Genomic DNA, 18,448 nt, shown 5'->3' on the forward strand with positions numbered 1-18,448 from the left:
AGTGACAGGTAATACCGATTAAACTCACCTTGGGCTACGCCTTAATATCTTGAACAGCAAGTACACCCGAAAACATCCTAGACCGGACTAAGAATCGAACTCGGTATCTCCGGATTGGCAATTCTACGCCTTTGCTCACAAAGCCAATTCTTCTTCAATGGCTCTACCACAGACAAACAGACATAACACTCGTCAAATTTCCATCGTTCACTGATTTACTGGTCGATTCAAATAATCATTAATTGGCCAATCGATCACTCGTGGCGCGCGCATCGGGTTTGCTCGAGCTTGACGTTTACTCACTATCACCATCTGGTTTGTGATTTGCCCAACTAACTGAAATTAACAGATGTCGTTTGTGTTTGGACGACGATGAATTTGATGGGTGAATGTTCAATATGTTATGTCTGTTTGTCTGTGGCTCTACATTCCAACTGGAACTTGGCATGCATTTCAACTTAGTATTCTATTAGTATTTTCTCAGCTATTAATTGAAAGCTTTTCCGCCATTGCATAAGAATGTATCTTGTGTGGCAAGTACAATGGATACACTATGCCCAGGTTGTCAAGAAAGTGTTCAACTCGAAAACATCCTAGACCGGAACGAGAATCGAACTCGCCATCTCCGGATTGGCAATCCCACGCCTTTGCTCACAAGGCTACCGGAAACCCTCACTAAGCCAATTGGAGAAGAAAAAATTCTGAAATGTATAAACGTAATGCTATGTATTTAGTAGGGTAATATCTCCGGTTGTGGGGCATCCTGCATAACTTTTAAACTTTATACGGCAAATCTGAGTAACGTTAAAGTCGTTTTTTTTTCCTTTTTATGTATGTATTTTTATGTATGTGTGTGTGATGTGTAAAAATTTTGTAGGCGAGGGATTTCGCGCCAACTCGTATATGCGGCTGGCAACACCCTCTCAAATTTGAATGAAACTTTCTGGACATGTATTTCCCTCGGGAATTCTGCCAGAAATTCTTTCTTGAATTCTTGTATGCATTCCTTGACGATATCTTCCCGGAGTTCCTCAGTGAAATCTTTCAGGCATTCCACCATAATTTTTTTCCAAGGAGTTCCTTTGTGATGAGTTCCTTTGGCAATTCTTCTAGGAATATTTTTGATAGGCTGACCATACGTACCGTATTTAACTGGACAGTCCCGTTTTTAAGACCTTATCATGCTGTCCCGTCGTAATCTAGAAAAACCTCAATTTGTCCCATTTTTTCATTGATTCTTCCAAAAGATTCCAAAAGCAAATACAAAGAAAATGGACGAAACCCATCGAAAAAGTGTGAGATGTTATGTTATTAATTTTGCTTTTAAAAGAATGCTATCTATGCCGTTATGTATTATCCATGAATCGACTTTTCTTAAAGTTTTTATCAGTCAATGACAACAATCTTCTGCCGCTTCCTTACTCTAAGACGGCCATTACTACTACTAGTTATTTATACACTTTAATTTTTTTATCTTATTATCTTTACCTTTATATATTATTATTTTTATCGGTTTTAAAATTCATTGCGTCTTTTTGTTTGTTCACAACTTCATCGTCCCCTCTAATTTTAATGTAAAACGTTTCTGCTGTCAATCTTTTGTAACTATTACTAATATGGTCAAGTATTTTTTGTACAAAAACTAAAGACCCAATACCAAAAAACAAAAATACTAATGTGGTGTATGAAGTCTCGTGCGGTGCATGCAACAAATCATACATTGGGGAAACTAGTCAGTTCTTAACCAAACGTCTAGGACAACCCAAGTACAATGTAAAAACAAAAAACATTTCTGGAACTGGTTTATCGCACTATAGAAGAGGGGCATATTTTCGACATCGACAAAACAAAAATACTTGACCAAGTTAGTAATAGTTACAAAAGATTGACAGCAGAAACATTTAACATTAAAATTAGAGGGGACGATGAAGTTGTGAACAAACAAAAAGATGCAATGAATTTTAAAACCACCTATAACTCAATTATAACGAAGCTTAAAATCCCCAATAGCAGTACGTAACAATAAGAGTAGATGTAAACAACAAGTAGTAGTAATGGCCGTCTTAGAGTAAGGAAGCGGCAGGAAGTTTGTGAGTGATTATTTTATGTTATTTATGTTTTCTTGACAATATATATGCGTATTTTAGAGTCCGCAGAAGATGGTCAAAGGCCAGTGAATCGACCGAAATGTCAGTACAATCTGGCAAACATTTGTTTTATTTCTCGCCGAAAATCAATCGATTAGCAACCGACACATAAAATCGCGGCGATCGATCCATTGTCATCATCTTACTTTTATTCATGAAAAAGGGTTTTGGCACGGGAAATCAATAATCCCACTCTATTGCTCGTTTCGCATTTGTCTTATGTCTCATTTGTCTCATTTATTACCTAAAATATTTTTTCTTATCTCTCTAAAGGCTGCCTTATACCTCGGGAAAATTTTCCGCCGGAATTTGGTCCCCGTGTATTTTAAAGGGGGCTGGGATTTTGATTTGCCGTGTCCAAATCCCGAAAACATCGCATATGTAAAAATGCATGGGGAAAAAATCCGCGGATCGAATTCCCGAGGTGTGAGGCTACCTTAAGATGCGATGTTTTCGGTATTTGGGCACGGAAAATCAAAATCCCGACCCCATTTAAAATGCACAGGGACCAAAATCCGGCGGAAAATTTTCCCGAGGTGTAAGGTAGCCTTTAATGCCCAGACCAGCTTTAGGCAAGGTACTTTGACTATTTTTTTTTGTAATTTTCAATTATTTAAAATTGGAAAAGTTTTTGATATTAGTCAGTAATGAAATCCGTAATGCATGTTTAAGAGTGGAATAAAATAAAATTTCAAAAGTCCATTTTTTTTAAATATTGAAAAATGTGTAATTTTTGTTCTTCGTGTTTTTATACGCTCCCCTTCGAAAAGTGAAATATTTGTAGGTAGTAAAGCATTTTTTCTTCAATACATTAGAAGGTTATGGTGGTGAATAAAAGATATTTTAGTTACGTCGCTGTCCGGAACATCTTTTGCTGGCGAGGATAGGGAATCTAAGTGTCAATGAAGGAAAAATACATACGATTTGTCAGTTAGGTACCACACATGTTTTGGACAGCAGAACAAAGGGAACCGAAGCGACAATCTTTATCTGGTAACTAAAATACCTATCTTTTTGGTGAATGATTCACTCTAAAAATTTTCTCCCCGTAACGCTGGGTAGACACCTTTGCGTGGTGTGTTACGGTGTAAGATCTACCACGGTCACATTGTCAGCTACAGGCAAATCCTGACCCAACGAATTCCTTCCCCAATAACCAAATCCGTGGTACTTATAAGGGTGTCGCTGAGTCGGGGGCCTCTTATTAAGTAAGTACTACATCAACACTTCCTTCCCCTCCCATGTTACGGTGAAGATGGGCGTGGCCAGGAGTAGTAATCCTCATGCTTTTGTGATTTTTATCCTAGATTGAAATCAAGGATGACACCCACCTTGATTTCTGATAGGAATCTGAATAAGGATTTCAAAAGAAAAACATAAGTATCACTAGTGTCCAATCTACGAAGTACACCGTATTTATGCTATGCTAATGATTCACTCTAAAAATTTTCCCCAACCTCTTACACGGAAAATGAAAATTAAGCCCATTGAAATTTCCACTACTCTGAGTTTTGTCACTTGGTTTTTGACAAGTTTTTGACATGTCCCGTTTTGCATGTGCGTTTGTCCCGTTTTTTCACCGATATGATCTGGTCAGCCTAATTTTTGAGCACTCTTCCAGGAATTTCTCTGGAAATTGCTCAAGGAATTTATCAGGAATCCCTCCGGCAGTTCATCCAAAAATTCCTTTGGAGCTTTGAGGAATCCCTCCGGAAGCTCTTCCAGAAATCGCTCCAGAAGTTTCTCAAGGAATTCCTCCGGAAGTTCATCCAGGAATTCCTCCGGAAATTTCTCCAGGAATTCCGGTGACGATTTCCCTTCGTCATCTTTTTTGTGAGCTTCCTCGTAGTGGTCTCGTTGTTCGGAGGTTCTTCCTAAAATAAAAAAAAAAGCCTACACTAAAAACTGCGATCAAACATATATCTTTGATCCAAATCAGCTTACATCACAGCACAAGTACTTATAAAGGTAATCGTCACGTGGAAGTTCATTTTGGATAAACCGCATGAGCAACGCCACAAGTGACTCCGGAAGTTCCTCCAGTAATTCCTCTGAAAGTTTCTCCGGAAGTTCTTTCAGGATTTTCTTCAGGAATTCCCTTCCTTGATTTTTTAAATACTATGTTCAGTTGCTAATATAAGCAAAATCCCATTACAAATAAAGTTTCATATGTTCTGAAATGATTACTAGTTTAATTTCGGTTTAATTTAATTTCTGGTTTAATTTCGGATGAAAACAGACAGTTTTTGTTAGAAATTTTGAAATTTTTACAATATTTTTATTTAAAAACTATGTATGCAAAGTGGCTTTTTGTAACAAAGTTTACATGTCCAGAAAGTTTCATTCAAGTCTGAGAGGGTGCTGCCAACATTTGTTCAGACACAGACACACTTTTTGGAACTTAGCATTATTCGATTTACTCGTAACAAGTTGCATTCGTCGGGAATGCGGTCGAGTCAGTCGAGTCAGGTACGAGACACTGAAGACGACCTTACTGTTGAGGTCGAAATACGTATATGTCAAGGCAATTACGTATATGTCAAGACATTCCACTAAAAAGCTCAAAATAATTTTCTTAAGAAAAATCATTGTTTTTTCCCGAAGATCCTCCCTTGGAAAAATTAGGATACAGATTTTTTTACAATTAATTGCATATTATTCGGCAACTCGGCCGTACGAAAACCATTTTTTTGTTAAATATCTTGGCTGTGCATATGCACAGCATATGTTTCGAAATGGACAAATTGATATGAAATTTGCGAAAAAGAATCCACGTGTCTTGGAGGGACTCGAACCCTCAACCTCCTACTCTCTAGATAGGCGTGATAACCCCTACACAACAAGACCACTTAAAGGTCACGTTTGCGGAAAAGCCATCAGAATCCGAGTACCAACATCCACCGCGGTTAGCTCTCTTTTTTGCAAATTGAATATCTTTCGGATGCTTGATTTGCCCAATCTCCACATGTGCTTTACTATTGTATATCCACAGTCAAGCGAGTGCACATTGTTTATTAAACGAGAGGATCGCACTCCATGCCCCCCCAGTAACAGGCTGGGCGGGACAGTATAGATTTTTTTTTCTTAAATTGTTGCAATGCGTTTTAATCGATATGCAAGAATTGAAGACGCAAGTGACGAATAATCGGAGGACAAAATTGGGTTGACATCGAGGCTGGGGACACCATGCTTCCATGGTTGATTCGGTAGACCATTTGATACAAACTCCAGAACAATTTGGAGATCTTATAACATCTCATATGCCTGGATTTGGAGAGATCTTACAATACCTAATGTAAGTCGCAAGTGAATGTGTTTAAAGTATCCAACGATCTATAAATTAAATGAAATAGGGGAACAGACGGCTTTGGCAGGTTTTGTTCTATTATTGGCAGGGGGGTTTTTGTCGACCGAATTTTATGAAATTTGGCCACAATATTCTTTGATATGCAAAGAATGTTTGGGCCAAATATGAGCATAATCAGTCATAAAAAAACCCCTGACAATAATAGAACAAAACCTGCCAAAGCCGTCATTTGTATTAAAAAAAACTAGAAATTTTAGCAAAAAATCATTTTACGTTAAATTTGGTTTACGTCCCCCAATAAGTGACTTAAAAAGAGGGTTGATTGTAAGGATGCAAACTCATTTTTATGCATTGAGAAGATGATACACGAAAAAGACGCCATCGCCGCTGCTAAATGGAATGTTTTTACAAGAAAGACAAAGAATTAAAAGATTATTGGTGTACTTTTACCTCATAGTAGTTTTTACAAATATTTATTGGTGTCATTTCGAGTTCATTTCGATTATTATTATTTGTATTATTGCATATTTATATAGATATAGAATTAACAGTAAAATTTTCAATATTATTAAATAATAAAATCTTAAATTCTTCTTTCTAGCGAACTGCCTTTATCGAAAGATTTAATACCTTATTACAGGAATGATTTTCCTTAAAATTTTCAGTAAATAAAAACTCAATGCCCCGTTGCAGCTGATCCCACTTCGAACGAATTCGTCTAGCTCGTGTCGGAAGATACACATCTTCAGTATTGATGCTTTCATCTAAAAATACGCGCCAGTAAAGTAAATGGTTAAGCCGTCATTAAGTGTCCTTCAAGATACTGCCACTACTAACCTCGCACGTGTTTGCCTCAAACAAATAGTGCTTTTCGTGCTCCGCGTGATAATGCATTCGCAGCATATTCAATGTCTTGAACTGCTGTCCACAACAATCCAACGGGAGCTTTTCTTTGTACCCTCTCACTAGGATGCCGTATTCAGGGATGTGAAGTTCTTTCTCTTCCTGTGGTTGCTTTTTTATCGGTTGAGGTGCACCAAAACCGCTGAACTGGTCTGGTTCGTTGTCCGGTTTTGGCTCGCGCCATTCGATCTTAGTGAATTCGGACAAAATCTGGATTATCCTGAGTCGTATCTCCAGCAGGTAGTAGGAGAAGAATGTTCCGAAAAGGTCCTTGTGCAGAACGATGTGATCGAAATCTGTGTTGAATTGTTTTGAGTGCTGGACTGTTTTCTGGAGCTGCAAGATGTAAAACATAGTGGATATCTAGTTAACTTACATGACTGATAAATTTGTTGAGACTCGTATACTTTTTCCCATTCTTGAGCTTCTTGAGTCGACTCAAATGACGGGCGCAACAAGAAGTCTTTCATAGTCAACATGATGAAATGCACTGTAGATGAAAACTGCCTAGATTGTGAGATGAACCGATCGATGTGATGAGCAGATTTAAATATATGCGCTCTTAATACTGACGATTAGTTTAATTATGTATAAAGTTGTTTACAGGATGTGTAAAAAATACTTGAGACGCCGTTGTAGACCTATACCTATGTCGCATATGTTTCCCATTTGTCTATTGAATTCGTTAAAATGTTGCTAACATTGATTAGTGTTTGTTCTGTACAGGCATGAGAATGTCTACCAGAATGATCAGCTAATAAAATTGCTGTGCATTACACAATCCGAAATAGATGCACATAACGGAAGCAAATGGACATCGATGTCGTTCGTTAGTTCCGCGAAGTTTCTGTTGGCGTTAAGTTCAGTCGACTCACTTGACTAATGTACGAGAAAATGGTTGTGACGCTTCATCCTCCCAGCCCTGCTCAATCCGATATGGTGGATATGGTTTCGTTTTTTAATTTTTATAATTGACAAACTTACTAAATGTGTTTCGATTTCATTACATCATTTGCTAGCTTAACGAGCTGATCAAGGCAATACGAGCATTTCTTTATGCTTATGATTCCATCGTACTGCACAAAGAGCTGTATCGGAGTCTATTTATGTTCACATTGAACAATTTAAGGGAAATGGTTTTAGAGCTTCTTTTAAGATTTAGTACGCTGCCGGAAAAAGATAACAAGAGTAAGGAGATTGAATGCTGTGGAGTAAGTGGAATTGAATTTTAGGAAAAAAGTTGTATAAATACTGAAAACAAATGTATTACACTATTTCCAGTATTTTTTCAACAAGTATGACGCATGTAAAGATCATTACGATCATGTACATAATAAGAAAACAATGCAAGCAGCTTCTTTATGTGAGGTTAGAGAATTTTAAGATCTGTCTCATTTCGCGAATTAAACTTAAAAGTAACTGTTCGAAAATTAAGAAATCATCTGGTAATAAGAATAGCTGGTGCTACCCAGCAAGACCAATAAGGGCAAATTTCTTCACTTCCGCTTAACTTTTAAGCGGTGCTTACCCATACGATTAAACCTGGTTTAAGCACTAAGCGGAGGTACAGAAATTGGCCCTAAGACAAATATAAAAAATATTCGACACCAGTCAAAAGTAATCTTGCTCTGCGATCAGCGTTATTCGATGATTATTGAACTGTCACATTTGCGTTTAACTCGGGAAATGAGACAGACCCTCAATATAAAATCGTACGTAGCTTGATGAACTTATGCTATTTTCTTTTTTTTTACAGCTGAAAATGTCTTTGACAAAAATAACTTTTTTCGAACGAAGAGTACGAGGATATCTTAAAGCAGGCGAAATATCTAGTTGTGAGATGGTATTGCTTTTGAAAAAGGTTGTTCAGAACATTGACAACACACTGGAGTTTTAGGACACTTGTGCAGATTTGTAGGTCAATACATTTTTTAAACTGAATGCAATAAAACGGTAACGACAGGTAGGGTATCGGCAGGTATTTCCGGCAGGCTATTGCGCTACGGCACGCCTCTCTTAAGCCGTAATTAGATCTTATAGTTCAATTTCAACTAGCAGCATTGTATATTGTCGATAACGGAGCAACTTTGGCAAAATAATGTTTCTATCCTTGGTTTTTAAGCCTGTGCCGGGAATTGGATCTTGCTGAGAATACCATCCGAAACCCTATTTCTAACAGGAGTTCTGTTCCATTATTTGGTAAAGAATCGAGGAAAGCCAAAACTCCGCAATAATATCTAATCAAATTTCCAGTCTCTGGCAGTGGCATTAGGGATACAATATTCGTGCAACCATTTTGTTATTATAATTGCAAGAATCTTGGATCCGGGAGCTGGAAGGTGACAGCTTTATTGTAACTCCTATAGCCCGTTTTAAGAACGTATGCGTTCCAAAGTTATAGTCGTATAAAATAAGCCCAGCATGATTGCAACCACATATCACAGACACACAGACGTAACAGCTAGAACAACAAATCCATCGTCCAGTTACTTCACCACCACCTCACGTGCATGTTGCACGAAAAAAAGTTTAGTACGACAATGTCAACAGAAGGCACTAGTGTGAGATGTCAAATACAAAGGTAACCGATGCGCGCGCCGCTGACTGTGAAACTTATAGTATTTGAATTTAAAACGAGCGTGGGGCTCATGGTCGATGGGAATTTCATCAGTGTTACGTCTGTTTGTCTGTGTGCATATCATAAGAATATCTGAAATGCATTCACACTTCCTGAATTAAAATTGAATCCTTTTTGAATAAAAATATAAATCATAATTTGCAGTTTATCATACAATGGCTCATCATTTTTCTAGCTAGGTTATCCTTGAATCGGACATCCTTGTTCATTTGCATTGCGATTATCGCATTATCACATTACATTACCCTTGCTAACAATCGATCATCCTATTATTGCACAAACATGCGCTATAGGGCACTGCATGGACTGGAAATTAGAAAACAAGAGGGCCAGTAAATCGGCACAAACATTTCAAAAGGGCGAAACTGCTTTTGTAAACAAGAGCTTCTCACATCGTTGATGGGCTAATTTGAACCGACCTACACAATCTAGCACAGCAAAGCAGTAAAGCTCAAGTTCGTTGGATACAGTGATGTTTCAAAACTGTATCGTTTGCTGGATCCAAAAAGCGGAAGAACCAGGCTACTGACATCCTATTGTTTAGTCCATCGGCAGATCGTAGCCAGGATGTCCCGGGCACTAATATTTTTTCATATTGCTTTTCAATGATGACAACGGGCTATGTTTATTGATGATGATGACACCGCGCTTGTCACAGGCTCGGGAAAAAAACAGTCGTGAGTCGCGCTGTCAAATTCCTGGATACCTACTAACCATTAGACGAAGCTAAAATAGCAGAGTTGGGTTTTCGCTCAGGGATGCAGCGAACATTGAATCCACCGAACCAGATGAAGTCCAATACGATGACGACGATGAATGGGAGAATTCAGTGGATGCAGAGCTACCGAATAAAGATCAACCAGATGACCTGTCGAAGAGTTTCAAAGAAGCAATGTCCAGTTCCCAAAGCAACCAGTGGAAGAAGGCGATGTTAGAGGAGATAGACACAATCAATCCTAAAGACACTTGGAACCTGTTTGACCTTTCCGAAGGTTGGCTGTAAATTGATATTTAAGATGAAACGGGACCAGAACGGCGAAGTAATCCGGTACAAGGCGCGGTTAGTAGCTCAAGGTTTTAGCCAACGCTATGGAACCGACTACGATGAGGTCAAACTACGTTCCGGACCCTGATGTCTATTGCGGCGAAACGAAAAATGATGGTCAAGCAGTACGATTTGAAGACGGCCTTTCTCCACGACAACCTTGAGAATGAGATTTTTATGAGACAGCTCACTGGATTTGCACTTGCTGGTATGGAGAGCAAGATCTGCTAACGGGAGAAAAGCCTTTATGGTTTGAAGGCAGGATGCCCGCTCGTGAAATCATCGCCTTCAAACTAGCTGGTTTCCAATAGTGTTATGCAGATTATTGCTTGTATTGAAGGCAGTTCAGAGAAAGGTGATGTTATGTTCTCGTTTACGTTGATGGCCTGATTGTAGCAAGCGAAGATGGCCGGATCATCAAAACCTTGGAGGCAACGCTCAATCGAAACTTTGAAATCAGTTGCCTTGGGGATGTCCGACATTACCTGAGCATTGAAGTGGTGCGAGATGAAGCTGTACAAGTCTGCAGAACAAGAACAGACATGGATGCTCAAAAAAATTTCTTACGAAACATGTGAAAACAATCAACCGAACCTCAACGCCATCGATGTCGACATTGCAACTTGCAAAATCATTTTGACAACCCAATGGCGCTGGTATACTCTTGCATGCAAAACAACACTAGCGCACAGTGGCAGTGATTATGCACGGGATAACGACGACATTTCAAAATTATTTGAAAATGAACAGTAAAAACTTATGACAACATAGCGAGTACAGCTTTAAAGTCTGTTCTCTGTGCTTTTACCTAAGTCAAACAAGTACATCGACAGAGTGGTGTAGTCTGTTGGACTGGAAGATATTTAACTGTCGGTCATTCCTTTGGACACTGGATACGGTAAGCAAAAGAAAATTCCATTCCTCTTCCGGACATCAAGCAGTACTAGGACAACTACTGTATGAACGTGTGTCTCATTCTCCACAGCCGAGGCAGAGTTTGTTGCGCTTTCGCAAGCTCCACAGGAAGCTCACTGACAGCAACGGCTACTGAAGACCGAGGAGAAAAGGACCAACCGTTATCACCCAAGTAACATTTTTAGTTTTATAACGCTCTTGAAGACACTTATTTACTGTACAAGAATGCTTTAAACCCGTTATGAAACTAAAATGTTACTGGGGCATGCATGAAGACAATCAAAGCTGCCTCAAAATGCTGAATTCGGAGAAGTTCAGCAATCGGACCAAACTTATTGTGACAAAATTATATTTTGCCAGAAATATGAAGCAGACTGGAGTCATCAATTATCTGTATTGTCCGACCAAAGAGATGCTGGGCGACCTGCTGACTAAACAACTCCCTCGAGTTCGTCTTTAAAAATATGGATGCAGTGTGGGCTAGAAAAGCACCGTTGAGGAGGAGTATCGGAGTTGCCACGCAGAAGCAATGAAGCAACACTTGCACAAATGTCAGTTAATGTTTAATTAGCCTTGATAAAATTCCTTCCTGTCAAACTACAGCTGAAGACATGTGTTTTCATTTGGTACGATTCCCTTCCTTTAGGGTGCCAATAAAATGAAATTTACGAATTGACCATTTTTGCGAATGTTCCGGATCTTCCATGGGTCCACCCGGTGGCTACAATGGACCGTGTGTTGGTCACAACATCAATTCTATACTCAGGACTCGACAACAAATGGGTCTTAAAAAATCTCGGCACTCTACGATGAAATTAAAGAATTGACCATTTTTACGCATGTTCCGTATCTTCCTGTAGTCCAGTTGGTGGCCACAATGGTCTGTGTGTGGCCCACAACATCAATTCTAAACTCAGGTTTCGACAAGGTATAGTTCTAAAAAAAACCGAAATTCCACGATGAACTTTATGCACTGTTCATTTTTACGGATGTTTCGGATTATCCATAGGACACACCCGTAAGCCAAAATGGTCAGTGAGTGGGTCACAACATCAATTCCATACATTAACAATAGGTTTTAAAGTACGATGAAATTTACCAATAGACTATTTTTACGAGTATTCCGATTCTTCGAGGGGACCACACGGTGGACACAATGATCCATGTGTGGTTCACAACCTAAATGTCTATTTCAGTAGAAATGGTTCTAAAAAAAATCCCGGTGCTTTACGATGAAATTTTCGAATTGATCATTTCTGTGAATGTTCCAGATCTTCCAGGGGACCACCCAGTGGCCAAAATGGTCCGTGTGAGGGTTACAATACCATTTTCGTACTCAAGGCACAGAGAACAGACATTCAGCTTATGTCGCGAAGTTGTGTAAAACTTTGTACTGGTCAGTATGTCGTTATGTGTGTGGTGTGGGTTTCTGGGCTTTCTACGGAAAGGCAAAAACTCTCTTTATGCTCCTGGATATTGAAAGTGAAAACCAGAAGAGTTGAAAGCAACAGTGTTGTACAACAACACTACACACAATGCAACTTGGTTGTACATTTGACTCCGCTTGCCCACAGACGGTCCGACTTTACTCTGACCGAACCAAATTTGCTGGGGGCGGGCTCAAAGTTGTACAACATGTCGGAGCGTGTGTGGGGCTCAGAAAAAGAAGAAGGTGAAAGAGTAAAAATCTAATCGGGAGTTCCATACGTGTCAATTTTTGGTTTCCGAAATTTTATTTGTTTATTTAATGCGAGCCACCACTAAATAACGTTGTCCAAAGTTTCAGCAAAATGGAGCGTGTGGTTGAAAAGAAGATATGCGTACATGCATATATATTATACGTTAGAGAATTATTTAATTGCATTTAGGGCATCTTTAGTAGAGTTATAAATCGTATGGGAGTTAGGAAATGAAATTGAAACTGTAAAAATGCCATCTTCAACAGACGTTATAGTTTTAAAAATTCGAACAGTTTCGTCGGGAAATTTATAACTGGAATACTGCTCAGTTGTATTTTTGCACGAATTTGCAACAGAATTTACTCGAGTTTTATTTCATTCAAAACAATACAAGATGACGTCATCAGCTACAAAAAATACTATTTCATCGACATCATAACATTTTGACATTTGAATTGGCCTCGGAAGATTATTTTTTCGTTTTCCAGTATAAAACATGTGCAGTTTATAACTGCTACTGCAGATGCATTTCGTGTTTTATATCTTTGACAGTTATAAAATGTAAAACTTGGGAAATAAATGTAACTATAACTGTAACATTACTAAAGATGCGCTTAATTGGCATTGTATATATAACAAAAAATCTAAATATGAATATCATGTTCTAATAAAAGTTCTCTTATTGCACACAATAATTAAATAAAACAGATAACTAAATGTCCGGTGTTAACCAAATCCTTCGCTAATGTGGGTAAATTTGCATGAGTTTTTCCGATATTTGCTGCAAACTGTTTTAAGCTCTTTGGTCATACCTTTGGGACCACAGCTGAAAACATTCACCGATTTTCTGAAAATATTACACAAAAATAAAGAGTGATATATTTATAAAAAAATTAAAAAAATTAAAAAATCTTCTTACCTAGGATATAACGATGCTAAATCTGCAAATATATCATCCCACTTCGGGCGACCTCTATTGATACGTGCTTTCAGTGTTGGATGCTCATCAAAATATTCATCTATTATATTATTATTATAATTACGAGTTAAGTACAGCTTCAACGTAAATCGGTCTGGTTTGTTCTGCTTCCAAAACTGAAATTTATGTATAAACGCTAGAAGTTCTTCCAATTTCAAAATCATATATATATATATTTGACAAGATTCTATAATATTCCTCAGAAATCTATTTCCCAGAATGAATTATTCTCTTACAAAATTTGTTACTTATATTTAAAACAATCCTTTAATTTAAAAAATGGGCCTAGTTCCATTCACGCCGTTGACACTGAAAGGCATGAATGTTCTGGAATGGTACAAGCGAACTTCCCTCAAACAGGAATAGAATCTACAATACAAGAACACCAAACGCTTGCTTAAACAAAAAAACAATTTATACTCTTTCGATTCAGTTTGAGAAAAGGCGTGTTTCTCCAGAAGCATCTATTTACGCTTCGTCTTATGCCGAGCAATTCTTTTTAAAGAAGGAGTCATCTGATCTTTCGCCTTATTCCAGTCAAATGCGTAGAGCACGCAGAAGGAACAGTCCGTGCATGTTTCCAAAGAAGGCATCATCTACTTGTTTGCCTTAATTTACTTTATTTCGGTCAAATTTGTGCTTTTCAAGAAGGGATTATTTAGCCATTTTCCTTTTTTTTTCGGGCAAACGTGTGCTTCAAAAGAAGGAATAATCTACTTGATTGCATTATTCCGGGCTAATGCGTAAAGCGAATGAATATTTTATTAGTGGGCCTTATTCCTGGAAAACGCTTGCATAACCAGGGCTGGCATATTCCTCAGAGTAGTTGAAATGTGCGTGTCTTTTGCACTCCTCAAAAAGACCGCAGAGAGTGAGTTTCGCTTATCGCTCATTCTTTCTCTTCCACAACGCAGTGAGTCCTCTTTGTGTTTCTACTCTGCATCGAATGCATTTGACAGACACGAAGAGTTGAGGATAAATGATGAAATAAACACACTGTGTTCCTCAATGAGATTTGACAAAACGGTGAATCAAACAGAATGAAAATAAACATTGTCAAAGAAAGTTAAACGAAGCTGTTTATACTATTTATGCGTAATAAGATATTTTTGTTTTTGCTGGCTTTTGGGATGTCTGTGGGCCAAACTATTAAGAAGCAATTGTATGAAAGTTTTCACATAATTTCATTGAAAAACACTGTTAATTTTGCACAATTCTGTGTAAAATAGTTTTAGAAAAGATCTATGATTTACGCCAAGCTAAAAATAAACAGTTTCAATGAATCGCCTGCTTTGAGTGTACTTTCGGAAATCAGTATGGCGAAAAGCATCTAAGGTTTAATATCTCGAAAATAAGCAACTTAATCGAAAAAATACTTGGTAGGCGTAGTAGCAGACACCTTCCTACATAACTGGTACCAAATAGATTTTCGTGAAAAGCTCCTGCTGTTGAGAAAACCCGCGTTAGATGTCTTTCGCCATACAAATTGCTGGCGGATAACTCATGCTGGCTATTTTGCGCATATACGATAGCGCCTGGATGTGATAGCGGCGAGTAGAAAATCAGCCCCTGCCAATAATTCATTCCCCTTCCGTCTCCAGGCGAAAAAAGTTGCATGAAGAAGAAGAAGCCGAAAGATATTAGAAAAAAAAATGGCACGGGAAAGTACTCGGTGAAATTTATAAAACTCTTCTCACAAATTCTAGACATCAGTGCAATATCACAAAATGAAATTCAAAATCGAAATTATGTGTTTTTATATAATATAAAAAAAATACTGCTAACCGCATTTATCTAAATTGCTTCTAGAATTTTCGAGAAGCGTTTTCAAAATTTAACCGTCTGCTTTCCCGTGCCATTCCTTTCAAATATCATCTTTTAGCATCTTCTTCTTCTTCTTAATCTTTTTTATTCAAACTTTATTCGCCAATTTAGCATGGAGCGCCAAACTTTATTAAAACCTCGTCCTTTCTAACTGAGACATTAGTTAACTAATTTTCAAAAGCGAATTATGTTTGTATTCCAAAACACTCTCTGTGATGTGTATTAAAATCTCCTCATTGTGCACAGTGTGTGAGGAAATGCCAGCTCTGTGCATAACACGAAGGAGTTATAGACTCATATGTCTTATTCCGGGAAAACGCACTTTTCAAAAGGATAATAAGCCTCCTTGCGTGGGTCCCTATTTGTTTCCTTATTCTAGACAAATGGTTGCTTGAACATAAAAAGCTATTCGCTCTTCCTGTTTTTGGGCATTACACCAGAAGGCCGGTTGAATATGTATCTAGTTTCTAACAATGCTAAATGACCCTTGCACATCCAAATGATTTTATGACAAACAGCATTATGCCTTAGGGACGATTAAAATATGACGTCCACTACTTTTTGGGATTTCTAGACCCCCTCCCCCCTCTGTCACGCTTTTTTGTATACCTAGTACATATACTGTCACAAAATCATAGACCCCCCCCCCCAAAAACCTGTGGCATCATTTTGAACGACCCCTTATGAAGTTCTCCATCTGAAATGATATACCCAAAATATACAAAAAAAAATCATTTTCATTCATATAGGGGAACAGACGGCTTTGGCAGGTTTTGTTCTATTATTGGCAGGGGGGTTTTTTATGACTGATTATGCTCAAATTTGGCCCAAACATTCTTTGCATATCAAAGAATATTGTGGCCAAATTTCATAAAATTCGGTCGACAAAAACCCCCCTGCCAATAATAGAACAAAACCTGCCAAAGCCGTCTGTTCCCCTATTATTTTTTCTGGGAAACGGTACATTCTGGGAAATGGCTTTCTGGGAAGTTTTCTGAGGAATGTTATAGAACCGTTTGACAAATGGCATACCCTTTCTTGTAGTTTACTTAGCTCAATTGCAAACCATGTGAACATTTCGACTTTTTGTACAATCCAAATAAGATGCATTCTTGAAGGTCGAACAGTATTAACATTCCTAAAATAGAAACACAAAAAAATTAGTTTGTTGCATACAGTCTAACAATTGTCTTGTGCTATACAAATGATGTCGAATTAGTCCGGCAAATGGTGTTATACCGACTCCAGCACCTATGTAGACGATTCTCTTGCACTTCAGCATGCCGGTCATTGCAGAGGGATATGGCCCATCTACCAAAAAATGTAGCTTCCCAAGTGCGTCCACTCCGGCACAGTTTTGTTTAAGACGTTCTTTTATTGATACTAAGTCATACAGTTGTTGAGTCCAATCGCCTCGTACGGCTATAGATAGTGAAACCGTATTGTGAATTGCAGTGGGGAACTGTAAAATAAGATGATTGCTCAACTTGTATTTAAGCTTTGTATACATCGGGAAAACGGTTCATTAGCAGCATTTGTGTTCCTTTCCAGATGCATACTAAGCACTAGAAATCATTCAACATACATCTACAACTGTAAACGGATGCCATTCGATGGCGGAAATTGCCGGACACTGTAAGAGGATGTACTGGCCAGCAGATATCAGGATCCGCTTATTGCTCGTGAATCTTAGCCGAAGATGTATTCCTTGTGCCGGTAACACATGTGACTGCAGGGTACACACTTTTTGTCGTTCCGAGTGTGCCGTGACGTGTCGAAAAAATATGTCGAGAATATAAATAGATAGCCCGATCAAAGGCCAAATCCAAGCCTGTTGAAAGACAACAGTTTAGGTATTATTGTTTCGTGCATTTATATTTGTTAAGGCTCCCCCAGACCTAAGTGATTTCATCGCCGCGACGGCGACAACTAGTCGCCGTGATTCTATCGATGAGTCACTGCAGAAAATGTTCTATTTACGCTTCCATACCAACGGCGACAGAATCGCTGTCGCCAAGCGATAGAATCGCGACGCGATTATATCGCTTGGCGACTGCGATTCTGTCGCCATTGGTATGGAAGCCTACATGGTACATTGCCTGCAGCAACCCAGCGATAGAATCGCGATAGAATGTCTAAAATTGATTAAAAAAATGGAAACCTGGAGTGGCATTGAGCATCTCGACTTGAAACAAGCAAACCATACAAACTGTCATACGAAAGATCTGTCAAAAGGAGATGCGCAATGAGGCCCCTGGATCGAGCGGAAAGGAGAAACTATGTAGTGTACAGGTTACTCCGGCCTTAGTATGAATAAAAAAATTCTAATAACCTCTTCACAACTCTATTTGAGCGATGGCAACCACCTGAGAGTAACCACCAGTAGTTGAGTGAAGGTACCGCGAACAGCGAATTTGTTTGGATTTACCAACCAGAATTATTTCAGCAGCCGGCTTGGTTACTTTTGGTTTTGACGCCAAACAGCAAAAAAACGACGATGAATGTCCACAATATCTCATTTAAACCAGCGTATTAGTAAAACAAATCTTAATAAATCGTTATCACAGTTCATGAAAATTATGATGAGCTCGGTGGTCTAGTGGCTACCGCTTCTGCCTTATAAGCAGGAGGTCGTGGGTTCAATTCCAGGCTCGTCCATTTCCTACTTTGTATTTCTATCTTAGTTCTTTCTATGTATTCCAAAGATGAACATCGCTACATCTTTACCATCAAATTAATCGCTAAAACGATATGAATATTCATGAATCGTTATCAGATTTCTGATAATGTACGATCTCAACGTTATGATATATTTTGACAACGAATTTTACTGTCGAATATCGCTTTTCAATTTATCGATTCATATCGTTGGATACCAAAACATCGAATGATAATTTGCGGTTTGTTTACATTCCAAAAATTAAGATATAGAAATTTTCCCAAAAATGAACGAATGTTGAATGAAATGACATTCGGATTTCATTTCTAAAGGCTGCCTTACACCTCGGGAA

General features: G+C 38.4%; 3 protein-coding genes across 10 annotated transcripts in view; 1 reads left to right on the forward strand and 2 right to left on the reverse strand.

The window, feature by feature from the left end:
* Positions 1 to 5,886: 5,886 nt before the first annotated feature.
* Positions 5,887 to 6,922, reverse strand: LOC134220849 (uncharacterized). The gene is made up of 3 exons (XM_062700005.1): positions 6,765 to 6,922; positions 6,292 to 6,693; positions 5,887 to 6,218 (listed from the first exon to the last, which is right to left on the reverse strand). Exons 1-3 carry the CDS (start codon positions 6,834 to 6,836, stop codon positions 6,078 to 6,080), a joined length of 615 nt encoding a protein of 204 aa, XP_062555989.1. The 5' UTR covers positions 6,837 to 6,922; the 3' UTR covers positions 5,887 to 6,077.
* A 226-nt stretch (positions 6,923 to 7,148) lies between these two features.
* On the forward strand, positions 7,149 to 9,578 carry LOC134220850 (uncharacterized). Of its 2 annotated transcripts, none has more exons than XM_062700007.1 (4): positions 7,149 to 7,296; positions 7,377 to 7,568; positions 7,639 to 7,725; positions 8,114 to 9,217. In XM_062700007.1, the coding sequence occupies exons 1-4, from the start codon at positions 7,240 to 7,242 to the stop codon at positions 8,252 to 8,254; spliced, it is 477 nt and encodes a 158-aa protein (XP_062555991.1). In that variant the 5' UTR covers positions 7,149 to 7,239; the 3' UTR covers positions 8,255 to 9,217. The 2 variants fall into 2 exon arrangements, with proteins under 2 accessions (XP_062555991.1, XP_062555990.1); XM_062700006.1 differs by having other exon boundaries at positions 7,183 to 7,305; positions 8,114 to 9,578.
* A 3,107-nt stretch (positions 9,579 to 12,685) lies between these two features.
* Positions 12,686 to 18,448, reverse strand: part of LOC134227726 (NADPH oxidase 4-like) — a 47,845-nt gene continuing 42,082 nt past the window's right edge. For 6 of the 7 annotated variants that reach the window (XM_062709384.1, XM_062709383.1, XM_062709386.1 and 3 more), the window contains exons 8-12: positions 17,023 to 17,268; positions 16,640 to 16,899; positions 16,470 to 16,575; positions 13,554 to 13,729; positions 12,686 to 13,481 (exon numbers count right to left, since the gene is read on the reverse strand). In XM_062709384.1, coding sequence (XP_062565368.1) covers positions 13,361 to 13,481; positions 13,554 to 13,729; positions 16,470 to 16,575; positions 16,640 to 16,899; positions 17,023 to 17,268 — 909 coding nt within the window. In that variant the 3' untranslated portion in view covers positions 12,686 to 13,360. The remainder of the gene's footprint in view (positions 13,482 to 13,553; positions 13,730 to 16,469; positions 16,576 to 16,639; positions 16,900 to 17,022; positions 17,269 to 18,448) is intronic. The other variant, XM_062709388.1, reaches the window with a different exon arrangement.

This window comes from Armigeres subalbatus, chromosome 3, assembly GCF_024139115.2.
Source record: "Armigeres subalbatus isolate Guangzhou_Male chromosome 3, GZ_Asu_2, whole genome shotgun sequence".
NCBI classification, from domain to species: Eukaryota; Metazoa; Arthropoda; class Insecta; order Diptera; family Culicidae; genus Armigeres; species Armigeres subalbatus.

Excerpts from the sequence above, each read along its gene's own strand:
- LOC134220850 (XM_062700006.1), top strand. The coding sequence starts at position 7,240 with ATGTACGAGAAAATGGTTGTGACGCTTCATCCTCCCAGCCCTGCTCAA. Across the intron at positions 7,569-7,638 it reads AGGAGATTGAATGCTGTGGA|TATTTTTTCAACAAGTATGA; the intron begins GTAAGTGGAATT and ends CACTATTTCCAG. Across the intron at positions 7,726-8,113 it reads AAGCAGCTTCTTTATGTGAG|CTGAAAATGTCTTTGACAAA; the intron begins GTTAGAGAATTT and ends TTTTTTTTACAG.
- LOC134220849 (XM_062700005.1), bottom strand. The coding sequence starts at position 6,836 with ATGTTGACTATGAAAGACTTCTTGTTGCGCCCGTCATTTGAGTCGACT. Across the intron at positions 6,694-6,764 it reads AAGCTCAAGAATGGGAAAAA|CTCCAGAAAACAGTCCAGCA; the intron begins GTATACGAGTCT and ends TACATCTTGCAG. Across the intron at positions 6,219-6,291 it reads TTGAGGCAAACACGTGCGAG|ATGAAAGCATCAATACTGAA; the intron begins GTTAGTAGTGGC and ends GCGTATTTTTAG.